Source organism: Bison bison, unplaced genomic scaffold (assembly GCF_000754665.1).
Source record: "Bison bison bison isolate TAMUID 2011002044 unplaced genomic scaffold, Bison_UMD1.0 scf7180017864032, whole genome shotgun sequence".
Classification (NCBI taxonomy): Eukaryota; Metazoa; Chordata; class Mammalia; order Artiodactyla; family Bovidae; genus Bison; species Bison bison.
In genome coordinates this window covers 685,255-706,008 of record NW_011494604.1, presented here as the reverse complement: position 1 = coordinate 706,008, position 20,754 = coordinate 685,255, and the positions used below count along the sequence as shown (strand labels likewise).

General features: G+C 39.6%; 1 protein-coding gene across 1 annotated transcript in view; it reads right to left on the bottom strand.

Moving 5' to 3' along the window:
- Positions 1 to 435: 435 nt before the first annotated feature.
- The window catches only part of PARP14 (poly (ADP-ribose) polymerase family, member 14), a 46,822-nt gene continuing 26,503 nt past the window's right edge, over positions 436 to 20,754 (bottom strand). The window contains exons 9-17 of the mRNA XM_010834265.1: positions 19,965 to 20,043; positions 17,705 to 17,854; positions 17,355 to 17,417; positions 16,857 to 17,024; positions 13,067 to 13,273; positions 9,432 to 10,031; positions 7,834 to 7,967; positions 1,273 to 1,447; positions 436 to 931 (exon numbers count right to left, since the gene is read on the bottom strand). Of these exons, the coding sequence (XP_010832567.1) occupies positions 642 to 931; positions 1,273 to 1,447; positions 7,834 to 7,967; positions 9,432 to 10,031; positions 13,067 to 13,273; positions 16,857 to 17,024; positions 17,355 to 17,417; positions 17,705 to 17,854; positions 19,965 to 20,043 (1,866 nt within the window). The 3' untranslated portion in view covers positions 436 to 641. The remainder of the gene's footprint in view (positions 932 to 1,272; positions 1,448 to 7,833; positions 7,968 to 9,431; positions 10,032 to 13,066; positions 13,274 to 16,856; positions 17,025 to 17,354; positions 17,418 to 17,704; positions 17,855 to 19,964; positions 20,044 to 20,754) is intronic.

Sequence of the window (20,754 nt, the reverse complement as noted above, 5' to 3'; positions counted from 1 at the left end):
TGCAGCAAAGTGACAATAAGTCAAGGGTGTTGAAGAGATGGTTCCTGTTGGTCAGGAGTCTGACTGGGACTTCTTCATTTTAGTTTATGAAACACTTGTAGAGCATCCATTGTACATTAGGCATAGACCTCAGCCCAGGGATAAAAAGAATTAGACACCATTCCTGCAGCCAGGTAAGACAGCAGCCCCACCCACTTAGTAATACTGTGCTCCCCACAGTAGTATGGGGTCCTGACATGACACCATGTATGGGGTGTAATACTGTGCTCCCCACAGCAGTATGGGGTCCTGACATGTCAGTGGCAGCTGAAACTGTGTCACCGTGTCCCCTGCCTTTAAGATTAATGTTATTCTCTCCTTCCTGGAAGGAAATGACACACCTGTACTTCTATAGATTCGATGTCCATGATTAAGGACACACAGTGCTAACAGTTATCAGATTTAAATTCTCAAATTTATTGCTCTCAAGATAGGTTTATTCCAGTTATGAAAGAGAGGCTGGAGAAAGTCTGATTTCAGTGACAAAGGTCCTTTGATCTTAGAAAAAGCTGTTAGAGAAAAAAAAAAAAAAAAAACTACTACTTGCTTTACAGTTAGATATGTATAGATAAATAATATCTTCTGCAAAGGTTACCAAAATGTTAATATCTAAAAGTAATGAGGTACTCTGGGTAAGCCTGGTAGTCATAAAATACCACAAATAAATTTGGATTTTGCAGACAATCTGTGACAGTGTCATATGAGTCAGTAGGATTTTGGTGGTCCTTTGGAGGAGGCACAATTAATGATCTGTTTCCAAGTGTGTAGCATCCAGTGAGTACTCGCACATAATACATATGCTTCTTCCCATTTATGTCTGGTCTGGAGTACACATCACTGGCGGAGTAACTGGCATTGACAGCAAAATAGGTTCCCTTTCCATATGCTGTAGCTGTGACAAGAAAAACAAACCATCCTTAAGGATTTCCAATCAGTCCATAATTTGACACACTGATCCAGTATGTCAAATAATGTTAAAAATAATGTTCGGTTCTTTCTAAAGCCTCTTTTAAAAAGTTTTGTGTGTGTTTTTAATTTTTAAAAATCATTCCTCCACCCTGGAGGGCCAGTCAGCCCCTTTGGGATGAAATATACTGAGTCTAACCTAAAACTTTGGTTGTCGCATAGCCCCCAACCATGAGAGAACACAATGCCATCCACGCTGTCCCCAGCCAGCTTGGACTCTCATGGCTGACACCTTCTTTGAAGCAGCCAGATTACATGCTTCCTTACCATTCTTTCCAGCGTAACTGCGGTTAAAGCCTTTTCCGTTGACAAGTGCCACTGAGTCAGCATCTGTCCCATGGAAGAGCAGCTTCTCATTGGTCACCTGGCCATTCTTGGCATCCATGCTGTTTTTCTTTGTCTGATAGTGTTTCCAGAGCTCTGGATTCTGAATCCTCTCAATCTGCAAGTCAATAAGGAAAAATTTCCTGTCACTGCTAAGAGCCCTTGGCAAGATGCAGGAGATGAAACATGACCACTATTTTTCTTAAGTACAGATTACAATGAACAGCAAATTCAATGCCAGATGACACATTCTGCATTCAGAAATCTTTTTAGGTCTAGAGTTTCAGAGAAATAGGCCTAGATAAGAATATTAATTTAATTTTCAACATCTTTTATGCACCATATGAGAGCAGACAACGTTTAGGATCGTAAGTCCTCAATATATGAACTTGGCTGACCAAAGCCTCTCCAGCTTCTCACTGCTTCTGTTGCCATCTATCTCACTTTGTCACTTTGCTGCACTCGTCCCCAGATCTGGGATACTGGTTTATCTAGCCGTGTTCTAACAGGGGGAGAAGAACCAGAGTGTCTAGGCAAGAAGGAAATTTTAATTAGTGAAAATTAATCTCTGGTCCAGTTGGAAGAGTGGAATAGGAGGGGATCTAGTTACAGACCAAAGTGGCCATGCTTTGACCATACTCTTTGGCCTCCAGGATCATGGTGGAAACTCCTTGAGCCTTGGATTTCAGATCAGTTTCTACATTCCCCTAATCACCAGGCAGTGGCAGTTTCATAAGGTTGACTTGGGAAAGAGTGAGGGGCGGGCGAAGGGGGCCAGGACCCTTATGACTAGGCACAAGGTGAAGGTTCTATGTGGTCAGAATCTTCTAGTTCAAAGAACTCTCAAGTCTGACACCATTATTACGTGCCTTAATCTGTTTTATTTTTTCAGTTTTAGTTTCTTATTTAAGATAGTTTGCCCACTAGTTCCAAGTCTCAGCATTATCATGTATTTTGTTGATTCAATTTATAATCTTAAATTTTATTTTTCCTTTTGCCTACAACTAACTTTTTAATCTTCAAACTGTCCACTTCCATTTTATTTCTATTTACTTTAAATTTTACTCATTTAAAAAATAATTGTATTTATTTATGGTTCTGGGTCTTTGTCACTGTAAGGGCTTTTCTCTAGTTGTGGCGAGTGGGGACTACTCTCTGGTTGGGGTGAGGCTTCTCATTGTAGTAGCTTCTCTTGTCATGGAGCACAGGCTCTAGGGCATGCAGACTCAGTAGTCGTGGCACAAGCGCTTAGCCACTCTACAGCATATGGAACTTCCCAGGTCGGGGATCAAACTCATGTCTCCTGCATTGGCAGGTGAATTCTTTACCACACTGGGCCACCAAGGGAGCCCTATTTTACTCATTTTTTAAAGCCTTAAAATTTTATTCATACAGAGTTTTGAAACATTCTTTTAAAATTTGTTTATTTTTAATTGAAAGATAATTATTTAAAATTATGCTCATAGTTCAATAAAAATAAAAAGTTTGATACATTACCTGCAAAAAATATTCTTGCAAAAACTTATCTGAATTTACCCAAGACTTTCAACCTAACTGTAAGTTTACCAGAAATAAAGAGGACAGGGAATAACTTAAATGATTCCATGAGGAATCAAACAAATTAGAATCTATAAGAAAACTGCATGGATTCTTAAAGAATCTAGGCAAGATAGAGTCAGAATGTGGAATATTCTATAAAACAACTAGCTTAAACTCTTCTAAAGTTTCAGTATCATGAAAAATAATGTTTAAAAATGCAGGAGTACTGTTCTAGATCAGAAGAGATGAGGGAGAGATTAATATAATGACCAGGTACAATGTGTGAATCCAGATGGAGGCAGGGGTTGAGGGGACATTCTAAGAAAGCTGTTTTGATTGGGGAAATTTGAATATTGACTCTCTATTGGATATTATTAAATAAAAATGCAAACTTTCTTACATGGGATAATGATATTTGTGCTATTTAGGAGAATGCCTTTATTCTTACAAGACATGTGCTAAAATATTTAGGAGTATCATGATATCTGCAACTTACTTTCAGTTGTTTCAGGAAAAACAGCAAGGGGGTGCAGGGAGCGAGCTCCGCCCCTGGCAAAGGTCGTGAGGAAGGAGGCTTGGCATACGCAAAGGCAGGATCAAGCCTCAGGAGTCTCCCTGGAAATTCTCGAGCAATCTACCCCCAAAACCAGAGTCTGCCTACTTTCTGCTTTGTGCTTTCACCTACACCTCTGACTTTACGGGGGGCTGTCCCCCACTACCTCTCTCTGAAAAAAGAGTTAGCTTACAGCTCCAGTTAATAATTCCTGGGTGTGACAGTGTTTCAACCTACAAACTCCCTTGGAAGTCCTCTAGCCTGCCTGAATAGGTTTTTCCAGCCACATGTGATTGCTCAGAGCCTCCAAACTGTGAGAGGCAGGAGATGTTCTAAACTGTCTAAATACAGATTCCTTTGAGCAGTTAAAAGATTGATTAGAAATTGTATTGGTGAAGGGATTTTCACTTGTTGGGCCAATGTTTGCTGCTAAGTCTCCATATCCCTTACCTGCTGTGTCCCTGGCAGTGTATTGATTAATATAATTGGTGTAAATAGTAGCTTTAATGTTTGTAACCTGGGACCCTTGAGTTAATTCTTTTTCTTGTTATAGCCCACCACACCTTTGCTCTGTAGGAATGCAACTTTATCTAATGCTTTTTGGAGGCTGACGCCTGACTTTAGAATAATCACCTTTAGAGAAAAATAAGTTTCTTAAAATGTTAACAGGCCTCCGGGCCAGAAGATGATGCAAATCACCTAAACTTTTGCATATGATAAGTTTGCAGGAAGAAAGCCTGGCTTACTGCATGACTCTACCCCTTCCCCCATTATCCTCTATGCATAACTTAAGGTATAAAAACTACTTTGGAAAATAAAGTGCGGGCCTTGTTCACCGAAACTTGGTCTCACCATGTCATTCTTTCTCTTACCTTCTGGCTGAATTATTCAGCCTCTTTTCTCCACTGAATTTCCTCACTGAGCTATCCTTATTCTATTACTCTTTATATCCTTAATTAATGTTTAATTAAGCAATTGTTTCCTGATCCTCGCCGACGCCGTCCCCGCTTCGAATTCCCTGGTTCCACCGGGGCTGGACCCCGGCAAGGGGGAAGAAAGCAAATGTTACAAATCTTAGTCACAGGACATGACAGTCATGGAGGATGACAGACCACCCATTTTTCATGTTAGTGTTTTTGTACTACAGATACCTCCACAGAGGTGCTTTTTAGGTACAATCTAAAGCTTTGCTTTTACTGGTGTCATAGACCAAGATTTCACATAAGATTTTATTTGAGGGTTTCCCTGGCGGTCCAGTAAGTTAAGAATCCGCCTGCCAATGCAGGGGACTTGGGTTTGATCCCTGGTCCAGGAGGTTCCCACATACGTGGGGCAACAAAGCCCATGTGCCACAAGTACTGAGCCAGAACTCCAGAGACCATGAGCTGCAACTACGAGCCCGTGCACCACACCTACTGAAGCCCGTGCGCCTAGAGCCTGTGCCCCTCAGCAAGAGAAGACACTGCAGCAAGAAGCCAGCACGCTGCAACTAGAGCGTTGCCCCCACTCGTCGCAAGGAGAGAAGACTTGCAGCAACGAAGACCCATCACAGCCAAAAATAAATAATAAATATATATATTTTTAAAGATTTTATTTGAAAAAAGGGTTCCACTACAAAAGAGTGAAGTCATTTCTCTAGTGAAGGTCTGTCAACACATGGTAAGCCTTCAGGGCCTGCTGCAAACATTTCCGGTCACCTGGGTAATCCTGCTCAATCCAGAATTGGCATCTCATCACTTTTGTGCCAGAGCCCGACCCCCAGAGGACTGTAATTGGTATTTTGAATGAAACTTCTCCCAGAACCAGATCATCACTGAGCTGTGTACTTGAATTATGTTTTCTTGGTACCACATAGAATTGTTCTGCTCAACAGGTTTATATAGAGGGATCTATCTATCTATCTGGCAAGCTTATTTTTTCTTCCAGTTTTATCGAGATATAGTTTTCATGCATATAGCACTGTATAAGTTTAAGGTGTACAGCATAGAGATTTGACTTAAATATATCATGAAACAACCACCACAATTCCAGTGAACACCCGTCATTTCATAAAGATATAAAATTAATGAAATAGAAACAATTTTTTTCCTTGTGATGAGAACTCTAGGATCCACTCTCCCAACAACTATCACACATGACATAGTGTGTGAAAGCAGTGTTAATTATATTTATCATGTTGTACATGACATCCCCAGGACTCCTTTATCTTATAACCACAAGTTTGTACCTTTTGCCTACCTTTCAACCCATTCCCTCTCCTGGTACCCCCTGCCTCTGGCAACCACAAATCTTATCTCTTTCTCTATGATAAGTCTGTTTACTTTTGCAGTATAATTGACCTACAACACCATGCTAGTTCCTATTATATAACATAGTGATTCAATACTTCCATGTATTTCAAAATGATCACCATAATAAGTGCAGCTACAATCAGTCATCATACAAGGATGTGACATAATTACTGACTATATTCTCCACACTGCACACTTCATACCTGTGACTCCACTACTGTGCAACTGGAAGTTTGTACCTCTTAATCTCTCTCACCTATTCCTCTCCTTCCTGTATTGAGAGACTAAAACAAAATACACTGGCACAAACTTTGATATTGAATTCATTGTGAGTATGACTATGAAGATATTCTCTAGTACTTATTCACAGGAGAACTCTCTCAGGAGTCAGTCTCAGTATTGTGAAGCATTAAGTCTCTTAATCAAATGCTTGCTCTTTGATTTATAGACATTATAAAACTTAAAGTTGAGCGTTTACTTCTATGCATTGTCAACTAGGAAGCACAAGAATGAATTCGAGGGCCTCTTCTAGTAACTATCTGCTAAGTCGCTTCAGTCGTGTCTGACTCTGTGTGACCCCATAGACGGCAGCCCACCAGGCTTCCCCATCCCTGGGATTTTCCAGGCAAGAACACTGGAGTGGGTTGCCATTTCCTTCTCCAATGCATGAAAGTGAAAAGTGAAAGTGAACCCAGTTGTGTCTGACTCTAGCGACCCCATGGACTGCAGCATACCAGGCTCCTCCATCCATGGGATTTTCCAGGCAAAAGTACTGGAGTGGGGTGCCATTGCCTTCTCCGAGTAACTATCTAGGACCTGATAAAATACATGTTATGTATTTTTGTAAACTAACGGTACTAACAGTATCAGGAAACTAATTTCCCTACCCTCTTTTTTTGTCCATTTTCTTCATTTATTTATGTTATTTGAAGGACAGCTTTGTAGGACACTTCAAATCTTTTTTGAATTATTATTATCATCACTTAAGTACATGAATAACAGAGTGGTGGCAGTGCAAAAAGAGAATAAGAGAAAATTTGCAGAGAAAGAAAATATAGGCCTTATTGAAAGACTTGTTATTATGGATGAAAGGAAGGTACTCAAAGATCTCTAGCTTTCCTCAGAAAGTGATGGAATCAAGGACAGAAAGTGGGAAGGAAGGGGAAATGATGAGATAAGCTTTAGGGAGATTGAGTTAGCAGACAGATATTCAAGCGGAGATATTTTTTAGGCCACTGGTGTGTTCCAGGGCTTGAGTCAAAGATCTAGATTGGTGATGCTGATTTGAGAACTATCAACACTGAAATAATAGCTGCAGGTGAGAAGAGTAAAAACAATCCTTGGTAAAGCGCGGAGACAGAATGGTGGTGCTGGTTTAGTTGCTCAGTCATGGGCAACTCTTGCAACCCCATGGACTGTACCTGCCAGGCTCCTCTGTCCATGGAATCTCCCAGGCAAGACTACTGAAGTGGGTTGCCATTCCCTTCTCCAGCAGAGACAGGATACCAACATATGAATCTGTGAGTAAGCTAGGATTAGGGGTTTAGAGGAGAAACACATACCAGAGATAATGAAAGGAAAATTAGTTAAAAGAAGGAGAGGAAAGCATCTAAATAATATTGCCGTACAAATCCAAGAAGAAAATAATTTCAAAAAGCAAACTTTTTTTAAACTATTTAAAAGCAGAAGATGCCAAAATAAAGGAAATGAACAAGGAAGGCACCACTGGATTATCAAGGAAGAGGGCACTGCTGACCTGTGAGTGGTGGTGCAGAAGCATACAACCCTGATCTGAGGAGCTTCCCTGTGTCTCTCTGTCATGCTTGCTAGTTATCCACTCCAACTCAGGAGCCATATTTAGGCATTTTTGTTAGCTTGCTTCACAAAGTAAATATATAGTGTTATAATATTGTATTATAATCTAATATGATACTGTAATAACACAAGAAGCTCAATGACTCAGTAATCATAGTAACAGGAGTAGGATCTAGAATTTAAAACCTAATTACCATAAAATATTCTAATTTGGGATAAAACAAATGAGAATGAAAATGTATTTATCCAGGACCATGACAGCCCTTTTTCTACCATGGAGAATCCCCATGTCTGCAGAAGGCTTACCCTCTCTATTTTGAAGTGTGCACAGGTCTCTTGAAACTTGCTCGCCACAGTTCTGTATTCTGGATGATCAGGCTGTAGCTCAACCACACAGACTTTCTGCTGCTTCATATCACTCCAGTATGGGGGCAGCTCAACTGCAAAACAGACATTTGAAAACTCCCTTGCACCTGAGAAGCCTCATCTACGTAGTCCATATTCCTGGTATGCTTTGAAAAACTGACTACATTTGTGCTCTTGTTTTACAATCTCCTAATTTGAAGTGTACAAGAAGCCTCTTATCTTTCTAGAAAAAGGTTTCCAAAATGTGAGCCACAGATAACCCAAATCAGAACCAACTATAATGCTTGTTTAAAAAAAAAAAAAAACCCTCACAGAGACTTACTCGGTGGTCCACTGAATAAGACTTCATCTTCTAATGCCAGGGTACACGGGTTCAGTCCCTGGTCAGGGAACTAAAAGCCCACATGCTGCAGAGCAACTAAGCCCCCGAATTGTAACAAAGAGCCCCCTCACCTCAATGAAGACCCAGTGCAGCCAAAAACAACAACAAAGACAGACAAACAAAACGCTCTCACAGATCTACTGAATCAAAATCTGAGGGTAGAACCTGCATCCTACAGGTTTGATCATGCTCAGATTTGAGAACTCTTGGTGTAGTATAACTCAGCCACATATTCTGCTCAGTCTCTAATCAGTCAGAATTTAATAATTTTGCAATATAAACAATTTTCCTACAATGTTTGCAATAAATAGTCATTAATGTTTTGCTTACAAATGCATGGCTCTTTGCCAGAACTCAACACCACTACCACATCCTTCAGATCCATTCTCCCAATATTCCTCGCAGCACCCTTAAGAGGTGGGTGGGTGGCAGGTTTAGCTTTGTGGCAGGCTGGCAGGGGGCAGCTCTGTCTCCCCTTCTGCTAAACAGACTGCTGTACTTGTCATTTCCCCAGGGTTGCTCAGAGTCTGAGGAATCTGTCACATTGATCTCCCAATGTACTGAAAGCCATTTAGTAGTTTTCAGTGGGGGATTTTTGTGGTTCAAAGGCAGGAATAGCTGTCTACACAAGACGAGCTTTCCCTTCTCGGGAACCTTGAAGGCTGCTTCCTGATGTTTGTGTCAAGGATTCTTATCCTCAGGCAGGGGAGAAAGTGACTTCTGGGAGACCCTACAGGCTCCCCATGCACTCAGTCATTAGTCACAGACTCCAAGGGCCCACTCTCTGTTTTCCTTTTGTTCTAGAAAGCCTTAGGCTACTTTACAGCCCATGGCATCTCCTTTCCTGACTGAAGCAGCCATTACCCCCAACCCCCGCCAGCAAAACTGACTCAGGGAAGCTTATAAACCGCAGAGATAAGAACAAATGCAACCTTTGACTACTGCTACCATGAAGATAATGATGATCAGGTGCTGGGTGCACCCATGCTGTATTTTCCTGGCCGAAGTGTAAGCTCCTTCAACCCAGAGACCAAGTTTTCTATTTTCTTCCATGAGGGTTACTTGGATTTTATCTACTTGAACAACATTCTGATGTATGTACAACACACAACACAGGCATAAAGTAATGGACAGCAAGCATGAAAGTTTGAGTCACCTTCAGATTTTGTATGGCGCTGAACAGATAAGCTGTTTCCTTTTGCATCTGTAGCAATGTATGTCTTCAAGTCCACCGTGTAGCTCTGATTATTGATTTTGACATCAATTGTCTTTCTCTTTTGTTTCTTTGCATCCTCCAATTGCATGTTGGTTATTTTGTCAAAACTATGAAATATATTATTATAGTCCTCATATTGCCATTCTACAAAATCACTGGTACGATCTGCCAGAGATTCCTGTTCTTTGGACAATCTAACTCTCTTGATCATGTCCTCAATTGCGTTTCTAGCCTGTATCACATCTTTGATAATTCCAGAGACCTCAATCAAAGGTCTTTCACGGTTCAAGGAAATGGAAATATTTAGCTTCTTCTGAAGCTCATTCAATTCTTTATATTCATTTACATCAAAGTTTTTGATACATTCATCTTCACTGCTGTAGGGACACTGTTCCTTTTGAATGAGGTCCTGTATCCACAAGAGAGCATTTTCCACATTTTTTACATTTCTACCACACACCTGAAAAACTGCTAATTCTGTTTTCTTTTCTAAAACCAGAGTCTGTTTTTTGGGAGATTTACTCGAGAAGCCCAAAAATGCTAAAAAAGAAAAGAAAAGAAGATTAGCTATTTCTCTTTCTTTCTCTCTTCCTTCCTTCCTTTCCTTCTCCCTCCCTCTCTCTCTTTTACTTTCTTTGTCACCATGCTGTACATTACATTCCCAGGACTTGCTCATCTTATAACTGGATGTTTTTACTCTTTTGACCAATTTTACCCATTTCACCCACCTCTCATTCCCCTCTGCCCACCATGACCACCAACCCTACCTCTGGCAATCATCAGTCTGTCTTCTATGAGTTCAGTATTTTTTTAAAAGATTCCACATATAAGGGCTATCATTGAGTATTTGTCTTTCTCTGTCTTATTTCACTTATCATAATGTCCTCAAGGTCCAACCATGTTGTTGCAAGCGGCAGGATTTCCTTCTTGTTTATGGCTGAGTAATATTTCATTATATATATAATATTTCATTATATATAATATTTTATTTTATATATAATATTGCATTATATATATATGTACATATATATACCTCTCCCCTCCCTCTTGAGAGTACTGGTGTCTTAAAAGCTACTTTGAAGGTGGGAAAAGCCTAGCTTTCAAATAGGGACAGAATGAGTAATATTTCATGACATATATATTTAATGAAATACATATATAACATCTTCTTTATAATCCAGCTTTCAAAGATTCCATGTTGTGGCTACTGAAAACAATGGTGCAATGAACATGGATTCAAGGAAGTGATTTCATTTCCTTCAGATAAATACCCTGAAATAGAATTGCTAGATCATATGGTATTTGTATTTTTAATCTTTTGAGGAACCTCCATACTGTATTCCACAGTGGCTGTACCAATTTACATTCCTACCAAAAGAGCACAAGTTTTCCCTTTTCTCCACATCCTCACCAACAATTGTTATTTCTTGTCTTTTTTTTTTTATCATTTATTTTCCCCTATGTTTTCTTCTAGAAGTTTTATGGGCAGGTCTTAACATTTGAGTCTTTAATCCTTTTTTTCTTTTTTGCCATGCCACATGGTATGTGGGATCTTAGTTCCCCAGCCAGGGATTAAACCTGTGCCCCCTGCAGTGGAAGAGCAGACTTTTAATTTCACTGGACCACCAAGAAAATCCCTGGTCTTTTTGCCAGTAGCTGTTCCTCATGTGAGGTGGTCATTCATTATGATTTTGACTTATATTTCCCTGATGACTAATAATGTTGAGCACTTTTCCATATACCTATTGGCCATTTGTATATTTTTTTTGAAAAATGTCTATTTAGATACTCTGTCTTAAAATCAGATTGTTTGCTTTTTTTTTTTCTATTGAGTTGAATGAGTTCTTTATATATTTTGGATGTTAACACCTTACCAGATATACAATTTGCAAACATTTTCTCCCGTTCAATGGGTTGCCTTTTCATTTTGTTGATGAATTCCTTTGCTGTGCAGAAGCTTTTTAGTTTGATGTAGTTACACTTACTCATTTTTGCTTTTGCTATTTGTAATTTTAGTGTCAAATCTAAAAAGAAATCATTGCTAAGACCAATGTCAAGGAGCTTACCTATATGTTTTCTTCTAGGAGTTTATAGTTTCAAGTCTTATGTTCAAGTCTTTAATCTGTTTTGATTTGATTTTTGTGTCCAGTGTAAGATAGTGGTCGAGTTTCATTCTTTTGCATGTGGCTGTCCAGTTCATAGGCTTCTGAAGCAAGCACTCAACACTGTTTATTGATGAGACTATCCTTTCCCTACTGTATATTCTTGGCTCCCATGTTGTAAATTAATTAAACATATGTGCATGGGTTTATTTCTGGGCTCTCTGTGGTGTTGGTCTCTATTAATCTCTGTGTCTATTTTTATCAGTACCAAACTGTTGATTATTGTATCTTTGTAATATAGTTTGAAATCAAAAAGTATAATGTTTCTAGCTTTGTTCTTCTTCATCAAGATTGCTTTGGCTATTTGGGATCTTTTGTGGTTCCATGCAGATTTTAAAATTGTTTATTCTACCTTCTGTGAAAAATGCCATTGGGATTTTGATAGGCATTGCATTGAATCTGCAGTCTGTATTAAGCAGTATGGCTATTTTAACAATATTAATCCTTCCAATCCATGAGCATAAACTATATTTCCATTTATTTATATCTTTTTCAGTTTCTTTCATCAACATTTTATAGTTTTCACAGTATAAGTTTTTTACCTCCTTGGTTAAATTTATTTCTGGGATTTTATTCTCTTTGATGCAATTATAAATGAGGTTTTCTTAATTTCTCTTTGTGATAGTTCATTAAAGATTAGCTAATTTCAAATCAGACAGAGAGAGACAAACTGATAACGAGGAATTTGAAAAGGGCAAGGGTTGAAGGCGACTAGAGAAAGGTAGTCAAAAGATACAAACTTCCAATTACAAGGTAAATAAGTACCAGGAATGTAATATACAGAATGATGACTATGATATTGTGATTTATCAGAAAAAATATATTTGGTCATCTGAATGGCCAAATATTTTTCCCAAATATACAGTATTTGGCTTGTGACTGGCATTGAAAGTGGAGGGCCATCTTGTTACACTGAGAGCCCTTTGCCTGTGGAATCTGATTCCATCTCTGAGTAGATGATGTCAAAACCAAGTTGAATCCTCAGACACCCTGCTGGGGTCTGAGAATTGCTTGTGGCTATAGGAAAGCCTCCACACATACATTGGAATTGGGTCCAAAAACCTTCTTTAATGACTGCAGTTAACACTACTATATGCTGTATATGAAAGCTGTTAAGAAAGTAAATTCTAAGAGTTCTTGTCACAAGAAAAAAAATTCTTCTTTTCTTCTTTGTTTTCTCTTTTTATTGTATCTGTGTGAGATGATGGATGCTAACTAAACTGATCATGGTAATCATTTCACAATAATATAAGTCAAACTATTATGTTGTATATCTTAAACTTATACAGAGATGTATATCAACTATATCTCCATAAAACTGGAAGAAAGCTAATAAACTACCAAAAAAGGATAGCTGTTTCTCATGTAACATCAATATTAGGAACATGTATTTCATAAAAACGAACAACTCACATGCAATTTTAGATATCACAGACTGTTGGAAAGAAGCTTGATATCCTTCTCTTTTTGTCATGTTGGCACGAAACACATCCAGTACTTGAGGCTGAAAGATAACAACTTTAACTTTTTTCATAGACTGGACTAATCTTTTCTGAATAAATTCTTCAATGGCATCAAGTATGGCTACTGCAACCTTATCTGGGTCTTGTTTGGCATTACCTGGAAAGGCAAATAATAAAAATAATTAGGGGGAAAAGGCCCAACTGGAAAAGAGTGAAGAATAAATTAGGAATTCCAATTCTCAGAATAAATTCCCACTCTTCAACTCTCATCACCATGGACTTTACTAACAAGGCATCAGTAAACACTCCTGAAGTCCTGGATGCAATGGGGACTTTTTGTTCCAGGACGTCAGGAACAGCCCAACAATGAACAATGAAACATAACTTGGTGTCTGATGTTCTTATTTGCTCTATTCAGCTGATCCCAGCTCACTGTGTCCCTCTGTTACAGAGCACAGTTAACCTCTCTTGGCTCACTAGTGTCCTTAAAAGACCCAGAAAAAGTAAAAGATGATAATGTATGTTGACATATACTGCTATTTAAAGAGAACAATGATTACTTTTTGTTGAGTCATTTCTTGACTTTATGGATATATTCTTTTCTCTCAGATGTCTTTGGGTACCTGATTTAAAATGAGCTAATTCTGTAAGACACCTAAATCCATAAGCTATTTGTTATAATCTGTAATTCTTGGCACACAAATTATCCATGAGCCTCCAAGAAGTTTTGTCTCCTCCAGTCAGTGCAGTTTTAGCTGAGTTGCAAGGTTCAAGGCTGCCACCCGAGCAAGATCTTTTCCTATATTAAACATGCTTCATATCTTGATTTCCCAAGCCTACTGCCTAAATAAGAGTATGAAAGTTCCTTGAAAAGACTCATGAAAAGTCAGGGAAGCAGTTCCATATGAATAGCAGCTATCATATTGAGAGAGCTGCTGCTGCTGCTGCTGCTAAGTCGCTTCAGTCGTGTCCGACTCTGTGCGACCCCATAGACAGCAGCCCACCAGGCTCCCCCATCCCTGGGATTCTCCAGGCAAGAACACTGGAGTGGGTTGTCATTTCCTTCTCCAATGCATGAAAGTGAAAAGCGAAAGCGAAGTCACTCAGTCATGTCTGACTCTTCGCAACCCCATGGACTGCAGCCTACCAGGCTCCTCCGTCCATGGGATTTTCCAGGCAAGAGTACTGGAGTGGGGTGCCATTGCCTTCTCCGATATTGAGGGAGGGAGGCAGGCAATGTGAAAGTCCCCTGGGTCGCTTGGTGTGATAGATGAAAGGCCCACTTGGATTATCCCTGTTCATTGTGCCCACTATTATTGCAGACAGGAGAGCAACCCTCTCTGACCTGGCTATGGAGACAACTGTAGTAATGTAGACAATTCCCATGTAAAACAAACCTAGAGGGTTTGTGCACGGTTTTTTGATTACATGATCAGAGGAAGAGAGAAACTCTCATTGTAAAGCTGTAGTTATTCCATGATATTTGGAAGGATCTAAATGGCAGTGTTCAGATACATTCATCCACTCTCAACAATCTAAGCACTTCGGACACAGAGGATGTGACATGTGGGGATAAATAGGTGTTCAACAGGTAAAGTATGGGAAACTGAGGGAAAGGCTATGCCAGATAGAACAATGTAAGGGGTGTGATACGTTGAATTTGATGTGTTCAGGGGAACAGATCTGGTTTTTAGAAAGTTAAACCAGGAATAGAGTGGTGAATGGAGGAAGCACTGGAGCAGGGAGCCCAGTTCTAAAGTGGAGTCTATAAGTAAAGGTTTAGGCAAAAGATAAGAGCTGAACAAAGAGAAGAGGCCAGAATGAAGAGCTGGGTATCAGGGTTGAGGAAATATTCAGGAATTAAAGTCAGCAGGGCCAAGTGAGCAACTGGCTTTACACTTGCCTCCTGTCCTTTGCCACCCACATCCTTCATGTGTGTTTCACACGTCACACTGCACTGTGGTTGTTTGCTAACATGTCTGTGTCTCATAATAGGTCAGGTGCCTCTTCTGAACTGAACCTTTTTCTTAGTCATCAAACTAATTAATAAGCTAATGCACACAGGAGTGGTGAAGAGTGTAGAATCAAAGATTCTAGATAGAAAGTGATATTTTTAACATGCTTGGGGTTATAAGAGGAAGGGGCAGGTGTGGGGAGAAGACAATGAACTGGAGTTCAGAGTTGGCTTTCAGCTTGAGATGCCTGCAGATAACACTGAGTGCCCGTTCTCTCCCCTCAAGCAGGTGCCTGTGAGGAACAGGGAGAGGGCTTCCTTTACTGCCAGCAACCATCTCAATTACAGTCTCAACTCATAAACAGCACTAGGGAAGCAAACTCATCCATCTGTTAGTCTAAGGGCCTGCTCAGGTGGGGATAGTGACAGGGAAAATAGACGAACAAGAAATTGCTAACCTTGATTTACTTGTGCAGACCAGCAATGCAACCAGGTCAGTGGAAAATACAACAGGTTTGTAGTAACCCAGAAATATTTATACAAAACCAAAACTGCCTCATTTCCTTATTTCTTCTCTGACTCCACTCAGGGACTCCCTTGGGAAGGTAGTGCCACTCTGAGGCTGCCTGCTTTCTTGGCACAATTAAAGTTAAGGCAGAAACACAAGACTGGAGCTCAGAGGAAAAAGCAGTTGGAGGTAGAGACTAGAGAGTCATTAGTGGGTGTCCATTAAAAATGACAGAGAGCAGGACAGCCAGATAATACATTGGCCAATCTGCTAGGACTGAATGATACTACAAAGAGAATGGAATAAAGGGTATATAAATCATACTTTCAGATATAGAGAACCAAAGAGACATAACATTCTATGTGGGAAAATTAAGAAGAATGAAAAATACAAGAGAAATCAAAATATGGGATAGAGGATAACAAGAAGGCCCTGAAAGTAACAAGGATGGTTAGGTTTATGAAGCTAAGCTTTTGGAGGGCCTAAAATGCCAGTATGAGACACTCAAACTTGGATTCCTGAGCAATGGGACGTTTAACCCAGTGCTGTGCCTTCTCTCTCTGGGACCAGTCATCTCCAGCCACTTCAAGCCTGAGCAGCTCCCTTAAGGGAGACCAAGCAGGAGTACCTGATTCATGCACATGACTCAGATTCCTGGGGAAGCAGCTCAGAGAGCATCACCTTACAAATGATAAGCCCAAAGCACCATCCTTATAAAAGAAGACTCATAAAATCGTTGTACAGTTTGAGGAAAACAAGAAACTCCAAAGAGGCAGGCAGGCTGCGGAAGGCCTAGATTTTCTGACTCATTAGAATCCACCGAGTTCTGTTGCCTGAGAGGCCGAGACGCCCCGTGACCAGCCCCTTGTTGAGGAGGCAAGAGAAGGGGATGGCCATGCTGTCTGGAGGAAGCAGAAGTCCACGCACTGGTGTTTCAGTGAAGAGGGGTAGAGGGGAAGTTGAAGACAAACAATGGGACATGTGTAGGGGATGAAAAAGAGAAAAGAGTGGATAAAAGTAATGAGAAACGGACTTTTTCTCTCCCTTCCCTTCCATATTAGAAAGCAAATGTCTACTGTGCCAATACTCTCTTCACTTTTCTTCATTTTTCTCTTTTACTTAAACTACCCTCAGGCTTTGCTCCTTCCCTCAGGGGCTGCCCTGAGTTGAGGAAACTGACTGATGCTGACTCCGCGGTAAGTACATTAACCATCAGCACCAAATCCCAGGGAGAGTGGTCGCCTTGGGATTCAGCCTTGACAGCCAGAGGCCACAAACCTGTCCCAATGGCCGGGAGGCAAACAGACGAGTAATGGCGTTTTTCACACTCTTGCAAAACACAGGTGACTGATCTCTTGACATCATTTCCACCAATGACGTGAATGATATTCTTGCACTTCAAATCCCCACCTTCAGTAATTATATAATCACTGTGGCCCTGTTGAGCTAGGAAACATGAGACAAAAAGACACAAAATTAGAGGCTGAACCCACTCTCTGATTGTTTAAAAAGGAAAATGTCTGAATTGGAAGATGAAGTATTCTCTGTGAATAAGAAATTCCTGAAATACTAGCTCTGATGAATCTCACTTCTCTTATTAACTGGGAGATTACTTTTCATTTCTAATTCACTGCAACAGGAATTCTTCAGTAAAAGGCATGATTTCCAGATCAATATGTTGTCTTCCCAACCCCACGACTTTCCTCATCCTCCACAGTCTCCCATATTCAATCTTCCACTTAAAACTTAGAATCAAAAAATAGCATTGTGCCTTACCTTGGCGAGAACATTCTATTTCCACATTTCTCCCAGCTCTTCCTAAAATTGCTTTGGAGACCCCTGCATGAGAAAATCAAGGTATTTACACACATCAGAATGATTGCCTCACAGTCTAAACGCTTTCACCATCATCGAAGGAATCCTATAACTAGGGTATTTCTGATAACAAAGAAGAAAAATTCATAAAAGAACTGTTCCCAATTATGAGAAACCATGTCAAAACAATTTAAAAATTATTAATTAGTATTAATAAGAAAGAGTTGTAGAAACCAGTTTGGCTATAGGAACCCTACTTCATGGGCTCTACTGCGACTATTACACTAGTCAAAATTCTGTAAGTCAAGTACCTGCTTTGAGATTAAATGACTTTGATGTTGAATTTACGATCACATCTGCCTCTTCTTTGCTGATATCTCCAGAGGCTACCTGGAAAATGATGGGCCCAATCTTCATTTCATACACCCCTAAATCAGGGTTAGAAATAGTTCCATAGAAATCTGACAAGGGAAAAAAAAATGGAGTCAGTAACAAGTCAGCAATAGCAAGAATGACTTAGGTTTCATGGTCCTCACCTGTGCCCCGCTCAACCTTCTCTTTCTCTCTCTCTGCCCCTCTATGTGATCTCTGGCATTTAACTTGGCCCTGCCTCTGAGCCCTGATGGTCTATTTCTGGCAAAGGATTATAAAATATAATATATATCGAACGTGGACTTCAGTTGCTGATCGAGGTGAATCAGTGAACTTGAGCCTTTCTTCTCCACTGATTACAAGTGAAAACATGGGACACACACAAAAAGCCACTCTCGGAGAACTGAGACGTTCACAACAGCAGGCAAATTGGGGAAGGGAGTCAGAACTGGAAGAGGCAGCCTTTAGTGCTTCCCATTTTGTTTGGTAATTTTTCCTCTTTTATCTCCCAGCCTTGACCCAAGCATGGCCCTCGTTACAGAACTACACAATGAAGACAGGCAGCAAAACTCTCAGAGAATGTCTATCTTGTGGCCAGAGGACTGAGAAAATGGGTCCCCGTGAGCTGAAGAGAATAGCAGAGAAGCCTCATTTTTTCCCGTACTTTTCCTTTCTAAATCTAGACCCTGTATAAGGTGCCCTGGATGTAGAACTCCACAGTGACACCACGGGGAGCTAAAACTGAGGGAGATTCTATATTCCTGTCCAGAAGAATCAGGAAAAAAAAAAAAGGGACTTGTGGTCTGAAAAGTGTCTATGTGCTATACGAGAAATCCTTGGCTTTTTGTTTGTTAGGTCCCCTCCCTACTCCCTCTGCTTTGCCCAAGGGCAACTCTGATCTCTCAAAATTATAAGGCAACAGAACTTGCAGCTTCAACTCTGACAGAACCTTGTCCTTCTGGCCAGAAGACCTGGAGAATAGCCTTCTGCAAGACAATGTAAGGGGAATGCTGGGGCAGTGAGCTGGAGAGGGTGACCCCCTGTTCTCTGTATGACCGCACATGGGTAGACCCAAGCTGCACAGCAAAGGCTTTAGGAATGGAATTGATCTTAACCACTGCCCAAACATAAGGTGAGGCAGAACTTGTAGAAGGAAGCTAACTGACTGGCTGCCTGCTCAAACAAAGGAAACAATGACCATTTTCCAGAGGATTTTAACAGGACCCTAGTCGTACAGCATTATGTTTAAAATGCCCATTCTATAATCCAAACTTGCTTGTCACCCAACGAACCAGGAAAATGTGATCAATTCTCAAGTATAAAGACGCTCAATATAGATGCTTATCTTAAAGTGACTCAGATGTTGGAATAATCAGACAGTTTTTAAAGGCTCTACTATAACTACTATAACTCTCTGAGGGCAAAGTAAACACATTTGAATGCATGAAAGTAATCTGGAATGAAAGGAAAAATAGGGATCTCTACAGAGAAATATAAACTATAAAATAATAATCAAATGGACATTTTAGAACTTAAAAGACAATGTTTGAAATTAAAAGTTCACTGGATAGGCTATATATAGTATAGTAGACAGAAAAAAAATCAGTGAATTTGAAGGTAGATTAATAAATGTTATCCAATCTGAAGAACAGAGAGAAAAAAGATGGAAATTAAAAAAAAAAGAACAGATCTTCAGAAATACTATCAGAAGGCTTACCATTTGTGTTATTGAAGCACCAGAGGGAGAGGAGAGAGACCAGTGCAGAAAAATATATTCGAAGAAATGACTGAAAAATTCCCAGGTCTGATGGAAGCCATACATGTTCAGATTTAAGAAGCTTCAGCAAACTCCAAACAGGATAAACTCAAATATACAACAGTAACTTTGACAGAGGAGAAGCATTTGGTTGGTTTTATTTCTTTAAGTGTATCTATTTTTGAAAACACTTATCACATCATCCTTAGTAGCCTCATCACCACTTAAAAACCGATTGTACAGATTACATTTGGCCAGCCTACTCTTTCACCCCAGATCACATAAATATGACCAGTGTCTTGCATGCTTAGGTATATGGAATATAATTTAATATTTTATTTATCACAAATTGACTTTTTCATAAAAATCATCCTGTTTTACTTCTCACTGAATAGTTATTTAGCAATTATAAATAATTCCTCTATTTAAAAGCTTTACTGAACCTTGTGTACTTTCAGCCTTGGAAACTTTGTCACTGATGAAATTTCCATTAGCTCTTCTGGCAAATTCATCTGAGAATGCCTAGAAATACAAATACAGTTTTAACCACCACAATTCTCAGTAGATAAATCAATCTGATTCAGACATTTTGATCCTACATGCACATTTATGAGAGAACAATTCTCTAAGTATTATTTATTTTCATTATAGATTTTTAAGTTACAAAAACTCATAAACTCTATTTTTAGAAATATACACTATGAAAATTATCAAAGATGTGAACAAAGATATAAATATAAGGATACTGATTACAATGCTGTTTGCAACTGAGAAAAAACTAAAGTTTAAAACTCCAACAGGAAAATGGTTAAATAAATTTTTGTATGCCCATATGCTGTAGTATTTCCTTCCCTGGTGGCACATATGGTAAAGAATCTGCCCTCAATGTGAAAGATACAGGTTCGATCCCCGGGTCAGGAATATCACCTGAAGAAGGGCATGCCAACCCACGCCAGTATTCTTGCCTGGAAAATCCCATGCACAGAGGAGCCTGGAAAGCTACAGTCCATGGGGTCACAAAGAGCAGACACGACTACACAACTAACACTTTTACTTTCATGCTGGAGTATTTGGCAGCCATTTTAAATCATATTTTTAAGGAATAGTTAATAGAACAGGGAAAAGCTTATTTTATACTATTAAATGAAAAAAGGATGATATTAAAATACATAGTCCCACATTTAAAAGTCCACATATATAAAAGAAGACTGGAATGAAATACAACTAAAAGAA